General features: G+C 36.8%; 1 protein-coding gene and 1 long non-coding RNA gene across 4 annotated transcripts; both read left to right on the top strand.

Annotated features, from left to right (window-relative positions):
- Positions 1-4,588: 4,588 nt before the first annotated feature.
- On the top strand, positions 4,589-6,287 carry LOC133727419 (probable membrane-associated kinase regulator 1). Its single transcript, XM_062154998.1, has one exon. It carries the CDS (start codon positions 4,904-4,906, stop codon positions 6,002-6,004), a length of 1,101 nt encoding a protein of 366 aa, XP_062010982.1. The 5' UTR covers positions 4,589-4,903; the 3' UTR covers positions 6,005-6,287.
- Positions 6,288-10,506: 4,219 nt separating this feature from the next.
- Positions 10,507-12,035, top strand: LOC133727417 (uncharacterized). 3 transcript variants are annotated; one of them, XR_009855177.1, is made up of 3 exons: positions 10,577-11,074; positions 11,263-11,337; positions 11,452-12,035. It is a non-coding gene; the product is annotated as an uncharacterized LOC133727417 (long non-coding RNA). The 3 variants fall into 3 exon arrangements; XR_009855176.1 differs by having other exon boundaries at positions 11,263-11,603; positions 11,698-12,035; XR_009855175.1 differs by having other exon boundaries at positions 10,507-11,074; positions 11,263-12,035.
- Positions 12,036-13,765: the final 1,730 nt, after the last annotated feature.

Raw genomic sequence — 13,765 nt, 5'->3', positions numbered from 1 at the left:
AGAACATACATGCCAGGCCTAAAAATGTTTTGAAGTGTGGCTCAATTGAAAATTATGTTTTTTGTTATGAGGGAAGTCTGTCTACATGCATGAAGCCATTGTTTTTTAGTGCTTGGAAGAATTATTGTTGATGCTTATCATTCTTTGAATTGGTTTAGTAGAATTTTCAAACTAATGGGCATTGTTGGATCAATCATATTTAGGAACATAATCGGCTAACTTTGAGATAGCAGCTCTAGGGTTAACTGATTGATTTTGTTGTATTCTTGCTTCCTTTTCTTGATTTCTTATTACCCGATGGTGGATTTAGAAGAGATATCAAGTGTGACTCAATTTAATCCTTGTCAATTGTCTCTGTTTGCAGGGAATTTATGATGATACGAACTTGGGATTTTACCTTGTTGCATATGATGACATTGGGGGCATTTCCTACCAAAAGGCTTGCGACTTGTCTAGTCACATTTGCAGTTTCACTCGGGTTATCAGTAAGCACCCAATCTTTTGACAGGCCCTACTTTTTCCGAGTCTCCGTTTGTCCCAAAGGAAGAAAGTTTATATAATAGTCGCATACATATTCAACAAAATGCCGTAGCAGATCACATTCACCAGCTCACAAGAATTGAAGTGGTCTCTCGGATTCTTTGAAGTTGTCGGTTACTTAATACTTTTACACCTAATAGGCTTTTTAATTGGCCTTCCATGACGCAGTAATTTCCTTTGTTGAAGTTAAGACATTATATAATAGGTTTACTGTAATCATATAGCCTGAATTTTGTCTCCAGCAATTTAGTTAATGAGTTTCAGAAACTATGTCATGTATTTTCTTTGCAAATGTAATGTATTTCCATCTAATTGTTTTTCAAATAAAGTGGTTATATCTATTTTAAGACAAGGATAGAGTCAAGCAACACTTTTGTATCTCTAGTGCATTTTCATAGATGGAATAAAGAGAAATCACTAGAGTTTTGTTGGTGATTGTACACTTTTTTGTAAAGTCACTGTTATATTCATGTCACTAGCAGGTTATATTGCATGTCACTGACCAAGTCACTATCAATCTCTGACCAAGTAACTGTTAACCTCAAGTCGCTGACAATGTCACTGTTATATCCATGTCACTGACCAAGTTACTGGCCAGGTCCCTAGTTAGTGAGGTCACTGGCCAGGTCACTGTTAACCTCAAGTCACTAGCTATGTCACTGTTAATCATATGTCACTGACCATGTCACTAACCAAGTAACTGTCAGTAGCCAAGTCACAAATTAATAGCCAAGTCACTGTTAATCACATGTCACTGACCATGTCACTAACCAAGTAACTGTCAGTAGCCAAGTCACAAGTTAATAACCAAGTCACTGTTAATCACATGTCACTAACTAAGTAACTGACCATGTCACTAACCAAGTAACTGTCAGTAGCCAAGTCACAAGTTAATAGCCAAGTCACTGTTAATCACATGTCACTAATTAAGTAACTGACCATGTCACTAACCAAGTAACTGTCAGTAGCCAAGTCACAAGTTAATAGCCAAGTCACTGTTAATCACATGTCACTGACCAAGTAACTGTCAGTAGCCAAGTCACAAGTTAATAGTCAAGTCACTGTTAATCACATGTCACTAACTAAGTAACTGACCATGTCACTAACCAAGTAACTGTCAGTAGCCAAGTCACAAGTTAATACCCAAGTCACTGTTAATCACATGTCACTGACCAAGTAACTGTCAGTAGTGGAATTGTCAGTATGAGGTTTATTAGGCTACTGTGCTCTACATAGCCAAAATAAAATGATGAAGATGTTTTTATAGATAATGAATCACTTTTTACATTTGACGAAAGCATAAGCCGGGCATATAATCTGATGTCCCTGGCTATAACATCTGACATAAAGAAGCATATGCTGAAAATGAAAAATAACAAAAACTGGTGCAGTAGTCTAATTTGGAAGCAGAAAGCTATATCTCATGACATAGCTTTCACCATGGTGCTCACGATTAATTTATATACACGTCTTGAAAAGGAAAGCTGAGCTTCGATATCAGAGTACCATAGTCCCCAACCAAAATAAGAAAATCCTGTAAAGGAATCCAAAGTCAGTTCAACACTACTAAAGACAAAACAGCGATATAATTAAGTTTCGTAGAGTAAAATCAGTAAATAGCTAAACTCACATTGCGGTCATGCCATCATAGCTCCTATTGGGTATCATGAAGCATTGCCGGTAAGAGCCACATAATTAACACTTCATAAAGATAATTTGACACACACACACACAAATATGAAGTAGACGATAGTGACGACAATTCCAAGCAATAAATGAAATTGAAATCAAATTTGTATCTGCACATAAGGTGAAGCTTCTCTAAGATTGGTGTGCATATATTAAAAAAATGACAACAGTAACCTATATAAGTGAACCTACCAAATGTAAAATGGAAGGAATCATTCACAATACACAAATAGATCATAAGCCTCCAAAACATTGGTCCTTACCAATTATAGAAGCACAATGCATATCTGTATAGGTTCATCGCCAGTAAGTAGTTCCCATATAACAATCCTAAACGAGTAAACATCAATCTACAAGATCAAAATAACAACACATGACAACTCAGAAGCTAGTCACCAATTTGAAGAGTCAATAATCATAAAGGGCTGAAACTACATATGTATAAAGGAAATTTGTCTACAACAATTCTTAGAATCAAACCCAATATACTTCAAGTGCACCAATACAGCGCTTGAAAAACACACCAAGTAGATAACTCCAAATATTTCATCGATGATTAGCCAACAGAGCAAACAGCCATGAACTAAACCATATATATGATAAACCCTGCAGACTAAAGTTTAAGTGCTTTCGTCTATAATCAAACTAGCTAAACCCCACTTTAATTCATCTTAATTTCATTGGAGTACGACAATTCTTATTCTAGACATGAATACCTCACCTAATATCAATTTAAAGCTAATCATCCAACAAGTGAAAATTGCAATGAGTATTAATGAGAATGAGAATGACAAGAAACAATGAAATCTCTAACTCCACCGAAAATGAAAGGAGAGAATCGAGAAGAGTACCTTCCTGAACTTCCTCGCCGACGGTCTGTTCTCCAAAAACTTGAGAAAACTTTCAGTCGAGAGGCGCCATCGCCGGAGCCGCGAGCCCTTCTCCGCCGCCGTTCATTTCTCTCACCACTACTTATATCGCGAAAAAATTTGCCGAATCGTGAAAAGAATGAATCTGAAATCTATCATGCGTCGATCTGAAAACCAAAGCGTGAATCTCACGGCGAGATTAAAGAACAATCAAGTGGACAAGCACAGCGATGAGATCGTAAATTTCGACCAGAAAGAGAAGGAACTTGAAGTCGGATGCATCGCTGGAACCAAGCCTCGGCGCCATTGTCACCAATTTCGAGCAGATAGCTCCTGAAAACTCAAACCCTAACCTAGCCTCTCCTCCGTCGCCACTGCGATGTCATAAACTCTTAGTCCGATCAAACCTCGACGAATTCAGAAACAATGACTCAGATAGCGGCGATTGCAATCGCATTATCAAATTGGGAGAGAAATTTAGAGGGAGAGAGACAGGTTTAGATGGGATTAGATAACGGGAGAGAGGGAGAGCTGCCAGTGGTAGTTTTTGTAATTAAATTTAACTCTAGTGGTAGGTTGTAAAGAGGTGACCTGAATTATCATGGAAACATTTTTGTTAACTGAATTATAATAAGGCACTTTAAAATGACCTCTTTTATCATTAGCCCTTTAAATAATCTTGTTTACTAAAAAAATTCCTAAATAATATTTTAATAAATTAATATCTTAATCAAAATAGAAGTTCAATTAAAAATAGAAATTAAAATGAATCTCTACCTTGTTATGAAATAAAAATTTAAAAACAAGATCTCATCAAAACTTAATTTGTTTTATAGATACATATAAAACATTTCAAATAAAATTATAAAACTTTTTTTTTTTTTTGGACAAACTATAAAACACTTAAAACCCAAAAGCTTATCGAAACTTTCGTAATTTTTTTTTTCATGTCATTCATATTTTTAATTGAAGTTGAAAGTTTTTATTTTTGATAATCTCATTTTTTTTATGGCCACAATATATGTGAAAATAAGTAATATTCCAAAAAAAAAAAAAAGTAACTTTACAAATTTATTCTTGAAAAATGAGTCACATGTTAGGCACATGTCAGTTTTTAACGTTTGATTAACGGAAGTTAGTAATAGGTACCATTTAAAATGAAATCGAAAAGTTCAGGTACTGATTGTGATCAAAATTAAAGTTCAGGTATCATCGATAAGATAGATGATAAGTTCAGGTACCATTTATGATAATAACCCTAAAAAAAAAATTTAAAAATATAAGATCCACAGTTGAATAGAACTATGCAACTCGAGTCTCGTAGTAGCATATCGAATATCGAATAAGTATTAATTCTTCTCTACTTGAGTTTGAGTTGGAGTTAGGCATGCAAACCCCGTGGAGTTGAGCATACATAGTAAAGACAAACTCAGTTAGTGGCCGGCGGCCCCAGAGGCCACAAAGGCCAGAGTCAGTAGTAACAGCACCTTTCTTCACTCCCAAACAAGAAAAAGAGACTATTCAGTTGGGCAGCCTGCCCTTTCTTATTCCTTCAATTTCACTATTCTTTCTTTCTTTAATTTACTTTTTCGGCACTCCATCTGCTTTATATTCCTTCCTTCTTTTCTATGTAGTTCCACATGTCTCCCTTCTTCATCCTCTGATCCTCTCTCTCCCTCCCTCCCTCACATTTAAAATCATCCACCACTCAGATTCTTAATCTCTGAAAATCTCCGTATCTTTGTCCTCATTTCTTGAATCACACAACAGGAGAACCAACCTCGTGAGCATAATTAGAGCTAGAAATGGCAACAGATTCATCATCCTCCGAGCAATTGGAGGAAGATCTATCACTATCCGATCTTCCCCACAATTTCACCAAATCAGATCGAAACCACTCAACTAGTACTAAACCTGATAGTGGTAAGGTCATCGAAGCCGAAGAAGAATTCGACTTTGGCTCTTCCATGCGCAGCAGCTCTTTCTTGGCAGATACAACAATGTGCACCGCCGATGAACTCTTTTTCAAGGGACAGATTCTGCCTCTGCGTCTCTCCGTCAGCTCCGACAGCGGCTTAACCAAGCTGAACCCGGCACAGGGGTTATCTGTGTTGGGTTCCGAGTCCATGGACCGACATGTTCCATGTTACATGTCAGGTTTCAAAAGCATTAGCCACGGCAGAAGCAGTAGCTGCAGCAGTACTAGAATTAGTCCCAACTCGTCAAGAAGCAACAGCAACAGTAGCAGCTCCACCGCCACAACAAACACTAGCATTGCGAATTCGAAGCCAAGAGTAGTACCTGTCCGAAACCAGTTTTACACGCAGCCGAGCCCGAAACCTCAGATTCATGTTTCAAATGGGGGACGGCTAGAAAAAGTAGGCAGCCGATCGAGCAAGAAATCGTCGTCGATATGGGACTTTTTCCGGTTGGGATTGGTACGAACACCTGAACAGAACCTTAATAAGGTACTTCGTAGTAACAGTGCTCGTGTTAAAAGCACAAGAATTAGTGTCAGTCGCAATAGCAGCGTTAATAGCAACAATAGTACTTCTTTTAGCACCACCAACAACAAGACTACTAGTACGGTTGCCAATGGTACTATTAGTGATGGTGAAAAGAACGTCACTAATACTACTGCAGCATTGAACTCGGAGAAGAGTCCACAGAGATTTTTCAACGGGTGTAAGTGCTCGTTCGAAGCGGTGGCATCCAATGCTGTCGTCCCGAAAAGTAGCTTGGCTATCTTTAGCGAAGCTACGCATGAGAAGAAAGCCGATAAAGTAGCGGCAGACTTGAAGATGAAGAAGAAGAAGAAGAAGAAGAAGAAGAACGGTAGTAAGCAAAAGCAGCTAAAGCAAGACATGTCGCATCACAGAACGTATGAATGGCTAAAGGGGCTTTAAACCGATCGCATGCAAACTTGATCATCTTCTAATTCTTTTGATAGATGTTGTATAAAGTCGATGTCTTGATCGATCATTAGCAGATAGTAGTACACTAGTAGTGGACTTTAGAACAATATCATCTCGCATGCTCTGCAGTTGCTTTATTTCACTATCATTTTGTTTTTGCCTCTTTTTTTTATTTTTTATTGTTTCCCTTTAGTTTGAAATTAATATTACCTTAATACACATGTATTGAAGTTTGAATTTTAAAGTTAGGGCCAGCTCCATTATCAAGAATTAGTTATAATTAGTTGTCGTTCCTAAGAGGAAACAAGAAAGAGAGATCGATGTTCTTAGATGGGATTCTAAACTTTTGGATTAGTTATTGCAAAAATAGTCTCTTGTCATAAAAAAATAGGATTATGTTGTTGGAATTGTATCTTGATTCAAGTCGCGGATGAGCTGAATGAAGTTAATCACTTAATCTCACAAGAGAAACGTGATATAAGAATCTAAGTCTCTAGCTAAGGTGTGTAAATTGACAATCTACTACTATATAATTGAATCATAACATGTCATTTATTTACAATCTGACAATTTGGTGAGACAGGATGATAAGTACAATACTTAACAACAACATAAAGCCTCTTTAATTAATGCATTAATGTATCATATATTAATATAGACTAACTTCATGCAATGTTAGATCAAATTTTTCATAAAACAAATCTATAATTACATGCATAAAGTTAATCTACATTTATATGTCGATACGTTGTACAAGTTTTAACATAATATTGCACTATAACTATTTGTCTGATGGATCCGGGTCCTCTAAAGTGAGGAGGGAGTAAATTTATTTCAATTTCATAAAATCTAGACTCTCTATCTAATCTAACGGTCTTGACAATTGACACATCACTCTCCCACAAATTTTTGGTTTTTCCTCTAAACCCTAGTTAACTTGTCGTTAACTCTAGAAAAAAAAAATTTGAGATTTCTGATCGTCAGTGTTTATCATCTACGTCAAGTTTCTTCTTTTTACTTTTTTTTTTCTTTCTATTTCTCTTTACTTCCATGGCTGCGCACTAACCATGGAATGACTTTTTGCAGTTTTTTTTAGATTGAGACCCAAGTAGGGTGAGAGATAATATTTCAAACTAACTGCCTCTACAAAACAGTAAAACACACAGGTACTCATGATCTTAGATTTTCAACTCCCACGAAGTAAATTCATCACAAGGATGAAGAGATCCCATGCCAAACAATTCAAGCTAGAATATTAAATAGAGAAGACGAAGCAAGCAGATTCCAAATAAATAAAGGACTGAAGTCATTAACCAAAACGCATAGCCAATGTAGCAATAACAAAAAATCCTACAGGACCAAAGACGACTAAAAGCAAAGAAAAGGATGAGATCGACACGAAAAGAAATTCGTGTGGTTTTGAAGAACTTAAGGAACTCCAGATTTCCCGTTCAGAAAAAAGAAAAAGAAGGAACTCCAGATTAAATTAATTTATTTTCAAATTGATTGGAGATTTTAATTAATGAAGATGTGATTGATGATGGGGCTGGAAGGAATCGGAGTGCAAAAAATTTACTGAAGTCATTCCATGGTTAGTGCGCAGCCATGGAAGTAAAGAGAAATAAATAAATAAATAAAGTAAAAAGAAGAAACTTGACGTAGATGATAAACACTGACGATCAGAAATCTCAAAAAAAAAATTTCTAGAGTTAACGGCAAGTTAACTAAGGTTTAGATGAAAAACCAAAAATTTGTGGAAGAGTGATGTGTCAATTGTCAAGACCGTTAGATTGGATAGAGAGTCCAGATTTTATGAAATTAAAGGGATCCTTGTTGGATCTCATCCAATTAGTTTTGAAGTTTATGTATGGTTTAAAATAACTAAGAGTGGAAGCTGGCTACAGCACAGGGTGCGGTGGTGATAGTGCTAGGCATAGTAGTGTGCTTGTCATGATTAAAGTGTGAATGTGTTGTTGAAGCTTTTAATTTGGTGGGCATATGTTGTATGTGATTGTGGGGTGTAAGAAGCAAGAAATATATGGCAATATTTCAAATTGTAACGTGACTGTCACAAGGGCACGCAAAAGGGAGAAAGAGACGGGCGACAATTATAGCTAATGGAAGATGGAAAAGTTGAGGGCTACTGTTGAAGCTTCCAACAAAGTTTTAATAAGAGAATGCGAAATGGTGGTTGAAAATATCAATGGCAGTCGAGGGAATTTGTTGTTAAGAACAAGAAATTGGAGATCGAGGTCTGTAGAAAGAAATTAATTAAGTTATAGCCAGATTTTTCTTTTTCATGATCTTATAGGCCTAAAGACGTATATATTACGTATGTAGAATCTTAGTCAGAATGTTGAGAGCTAGCTTATCAATGAATCTAGGGTTTCAGTTAGTTAGGGTTTTTTTTATTTATGATTAAGAAAGAATATGAATGATCAAACTGGGTTTAGAGATGTTAAACATAAAGAACACATATTATATATGTAATTGCATGAACAATAAACACAGTACAACAATTAACCAATGTATACAATTATGCTATATGATTTAGTCTTGCAGGCACAAAAGCAATACCGGCAGCAGAAGAGAAGGCCATTAGGACAAAACAGAAATCTTCTATGATCCTCTCGAATACAGCAACTATAGCAACTATCTATGGGGCTAGAATACTTGAAGCTTGTGTGTAGAGAGGTCATAGGGACCCTGTATATATAGTGACCAGTTTAAACAAAGTCCTCCCCATAAGAGGCATCTGTATTTCATTAGAACTTAGTCACTATATGTTTATCTGATAATATCTGCTTGGTTTCCAAGCTGTTTTAGACTTCCCATTACATTTGTGCGACTCATAACACAAACATAATTCAACAAGGAGTAGGAAACATATTTGATCTCAAATTACTTACTATGCAATTATTAATAAGTTGTCGATACTTAATATGTATTTCACACATGTTCAAATATGTCTCACAAGGCAGTCATCAAAGCATTTGAATTGGCTTGGTTAAGAGATTGAAAGCATATTTGGTTGAAGGTCGACTCAACTCTTGTTCTTAATTTTCTTCGCTCCCCACACTAGGCACTCAACTAAAGGTGGAGTGGGAAAACTGCCTGCATCAAATCTCTCAAATGCAATTTCAGTCGTCTCATATATTTCGGGAAGGAAATCAAGTAGCAGATACACTTGCTAATTATGGCTCATCTTCTATTGAGTTTATCTAGTGGGACTCAACTCCTCCATTCACCTCATTTCTTTGTAATAGGGATATGTTAGGTCTCCCTTATTTTCGTTTTCATTGATGTATTTTCATTGAGTTTCTCATATGTAGTAAGTTTTAGTGCTTACTGCAAACTTGTAATCTTTTTCTTTCCTTTGAATAAAATTTTCCTCTTTTTTTTCTAGCATTCACTTTTCGGTCGCATATCCACATCTCAACCGTTCAGTTTTTAGGTACTAATGTATAGATCATCTCTGTAAAATTTCAGCCAAATTGATGGTCGTTAAGGCATTGATAACTGCCTTAAAGCTAGTACGGTTCAGGTTGGACAAATTCAGTTCGTCCATTGGTTTAAGCGAGTTAGATACCTTAATGACCATCAATTTAGCTGAAATTTTGCAAAGATGATCTATACATTAGTACATAAAAACTGAACGGTCGAGATGTGGATATGCGACCGAAAAGTGACCCTAAACCCTAACCTCGCTCTAAAATTTCAAAGCGATGCCTCGCTTTGAAATTTTAGAGCGAGGTTAGGGTTTAGGGTCACTTTTCGGTCGCATATCCACATCTCAACCGTTCAGTTTTTAGGTACTAATGTATAGATCATCTCTGTAAAATTTCAGCCAAATTGATGGTCGTTAAGGCATTGATAACTGCCTTAAAGCTAGTACGGTTCAGGTTGGACAAATTCAGTTCGTCCATTGGTTTAAGCGAGTTAGATACCTTAATGACCATCAATTTGGTTGAAATTTTGCAGTGATGATCTATACATTAGTACATAAAAACTGAACGGTCGAGATGTGGATATGTGACCGAAAAGTGACCATAAACCCTAACCTCACTCTAAAATTTCAAAGCGAGGCATCGCTCTGGATAGGATCTGTATATCAATTTGGCATCGCTCTGGATAGGATCTGTATAGTACGGTCCAACCTGAACCGTACTAGCTTTAAGGCAGTTATCAATGTCTTAACGACTATCAATTTGGCTGAAATTTTGCAAAGATGATCTATACATTAGTACATAAAAACTGAACGGTCGAGATGTGGATATGCGACCGAAAAGTGACCCTAAACACTAACCTCGTTCTAAACCCTAAACCCACTGTGTGTGTGTGTATATATATATATATATATATATATATATATATATATATATATATGGATTAAATTCAGTTTATCCTCCTGAGGTTTGGGGGTAACTTCATGTTAGTCTATGTCCTCTAAATTTAATCAGTTTACCCCCCGAGCTGTTCAATTTTCCTCAACCGTGTCCAATGTCTCCTTCTCCGTTCAATTCTTCAGTTAACTCTGATACTTCAGGGGCTAAAATGGTCATTTCATAAAATTTTAAGAGAAAGAAAACACAAAATCTCCCCATCTGTTCCCCAGTCTCTCAGCTCTTCTTCTTCTTCTTATGATCTTCTTCTTCTTCTTCTCATAGCAGTAACATAGAAACCAAAGACCCATCTCTAATTTTTTCTCAATTTTCACATTCCTCACCCCAAAATCAAATCTTTGGAATCACCCATTTCACAATGTCTACCGGAATTGTGACCCGGTTCAAGGAAGTGGGCCAATCGACGATGGCGGCGCACCAGCTGTGGTCCGAATTCACCGACTCGACCGCCCTCAGCCTCCCTTCAAGCCTCTTCGACGCCTCGACCCGAGTCTTCCAGAACTTGACCCGGTTCTTCTTCTTCTTCTTATTCAGATAATCACATGCCTAAACCAACAATTTATCGACGAGGTGGGAGCCGGCGCCACCGGTGACGACGATCCTGAGCCTGCGCCTTGCCGGCGTTGTTGCGAAGGTCGGGGGAGAAGGAGCCTCCAAGGTCCCTCCCTCTCTCTTTCTATCCAAATGTAATTGCAATTTCGAATGTCAGGACCTGTTTGGTTCATCAGAAAATTAAAAATGGATTAAATTAGTGACTAGATTCTTGTTTAGCTGATTAGTATGGATGATTTTAATTAGTTGTGGTTGGATCAATAATCATTGAGTAAGCTTGTAATTTTTTCGCAGGTTGCGTCGGTTTTCTGGAAGGAGAATGAGCTAAACATGGTTGATACGCCGGGACATGCAGACTTTGGTGGTGAAGTATGCCACTAGAGTGACTAGACTGACTCATTTAGTATTGTTTTTCGATTCAATGCAAATTTTATGGATTTTGAGTAATCATTTCATTGGTTTTTCTGCAATGGATGGATATAGGTTGAGCGGGTTGTTGGTATGGTTGAAGGGGCAGTTTTAGTTGTTGATGCCGAGGAAGATCTGCTAGCACAGACCAAGTTTGTGCTTGCCAAAGCCTTAAAATACGGGCTGCGTCCTATTCTTCTTCTAAACAAAGTAGATCGGCCTGGCAGGTACTTATTCTCGTCTTTAATTTGCAAAATGTGCAAATTAAACAATTGCATGAATAATATGATAGTGGAAAGACTAATTAAGGAAAACATGTAGTGGACCTGTTTACCCAAATCATTGTAGCTCCAGCGTGCTGGGTGAATTCCTTGAGTTGAAGAAGGGTTTGAGTTGCATGAGAAGATGAAGATTAATGGGGTTGTTCATAACATGCGTACTTATACTTGTTTGATCAGTGGTTGTTGCATCGATGAAAAAATAGTGCCTTGACCCTGTTCGATGAAATGCGTGAGAAGAGGAATGGCCTGCAATGTGGTCACAGACAACATCCTAATTGGTGGGTTGTGTCGAGAAATGAAGGTTTGGGAAGATGACATATACAATTGTAATTGATGCCTTGGTTTGATCCAATGACATTGGGAAGAGCTTTTCATGTGTTCTCTTCCTTTATATTGAGAAAATTGAAGATAAATATTAGGTTTTTTTTTTTTTTTTTCATTTAGGTTTGACAAGGGGTATTATAGGAATTTCACAATTTTATATCCTGCCACGTCATCACTTAACAGAAGAATTGGACGGAGAATGAGATATTGGACACGGTTGAGGAAAATTGAACAGCTCAGGCGGTAAACTGATTAAATTGAGAGGACAGAGACTAACATGAAGTTACCTCCAAATCTCAGGGGGGTAAACTGAATTTAATCCGATATTTATATATTTAATTTTAATCCTCCAAATTTCTATAATTTTGGCTTGCAAATTTTCATTGTACTTAACTATGATTTATTACATAGGTAACTAGACATTTCTCATGCTGCAAATGGTCGGGTGACTTTTAGTCTTCCTTATCCCTTAATTTGGATATGGGAACCTTGCATAGAATTTTCCCATGCCGTACAGACAACTTATTCAAAAACTTGACCTACTAGGGTCCCATTTGGTCGGTTGAATGGAAAAAAGTGAACTTATCATAACGTAAACTATTTTTTTTCTTTTTTTTTAAGGTTTGGACGACAGTAGTAACCACACACACCGTCATGCAGTGTATCCCAGCGTAGCCTCATAACGTAAAATATATTACAAGATTAAAAAAAAAATCTTTTTTCAATCCGCTAACCAAATGAAGGATAGACATTAACTTGGTCTAGTCATTTTTTTTTTGGATAATAAAAGTTTAGGTAAGAGAGAGGCTTCCCTACATTACCAGGGCCAGAGCAAACCTACGACCTCAAAAACTTGGTTTAGTCATTTTCTCTTGTGAAGAAACCAAAAAAACGTGCACTGAATGATAGAGCATTACAAAATACCAATCCCCAACTCCTATGCAATAAGGAAGTATGTTCCTACTTCCTACCTAGTAATACAATTATGTAAAGTTGAATTAAGTTCCTAAACCGAAAGTTTTTTTGAAGGGGCCTAAACCGAAAGTTAAAAACACAGAAAAAAGAGGGAGGTTGCTCTTGGTACGGCCAAGGGGACGGCCTCTTTCTCCCGGGATTCATATTTTAAGTCTCTACCTTCCAACAAATTAAACAAAGTGGAAAGATATTTCATGACAACAAAGCTAATTATACAATACTAATAACACACACATATATAATACAATTGTAATATATAATCCAACTTATCATTTCGATATTGGATTGTATAAGATACCATACTTTCTTGGGAGCTAAGCCAAGATTGGTTGGACCTTGAAAACATCGGTATTTTCGTGATTGCCGTTCTAGCTTAGGGTTTACTATGAAGCCAGTCTCTAATTAAACTCATATTGCAATTTCCACCGAAAAACAATCTTCATACTCACATCAAGTTTAAGTAGTAAGTCGAGAATAAGAATGACAGCTTTGAGCGGCGGCAATTTGTCATACAATGGTCGAGGATAGGGCGAGTTTTGCTTCACTCGTCACCATTTATTAGAGAAAATTAGAAGAAGAAAAAAAAAACCCAAAATATAAAGCTCCTATTAGGAAAAACTCATTCCTATATTTTTTTTAATAATTAAATTCAGTTTACCCCCTGAGGTTTGGGGGTAATTTCATGTTAATCTTTGTCCTCTCAATTTAATCAGTTTACCCCTCGAGCTTTTCAATTCTCCTCAACCGTGTCAATTCTGTCCAATTTGGACGTTAAGTCTGAAAAAAAAAAAAAAAAAAACCACTTTAAG

Source organism: Rosa rugosa, chromosome 1, assembly GCF_958449725.1.
Source record: "Rosa rugosa chromosome 1, drRosRugo1.1, whole genome shotgun sequence".
In the NCBI taxonomy this organism is placed as follows: domain Eukaryota; kingdom Viridiplantae; phylum Streptophyta; class Magnoliopsida; order Rosales; family Rosaceae; genus Rosa; species Rosa rugosa.
Note: the sequence above shows the minus strand (reverse complement) of the source record. Positions and strands in the feature narration are given on the sequence as shown.

Excerpts from the sequence above, each read along its gene's own strand:
- LOC133727419 (XM_062154998.1), top strand. The coding sequence starts at position 4,904 with ATGGCAACAGATTCATCATCCTCCGAGCAATTGGAGGAAGATCTATCA.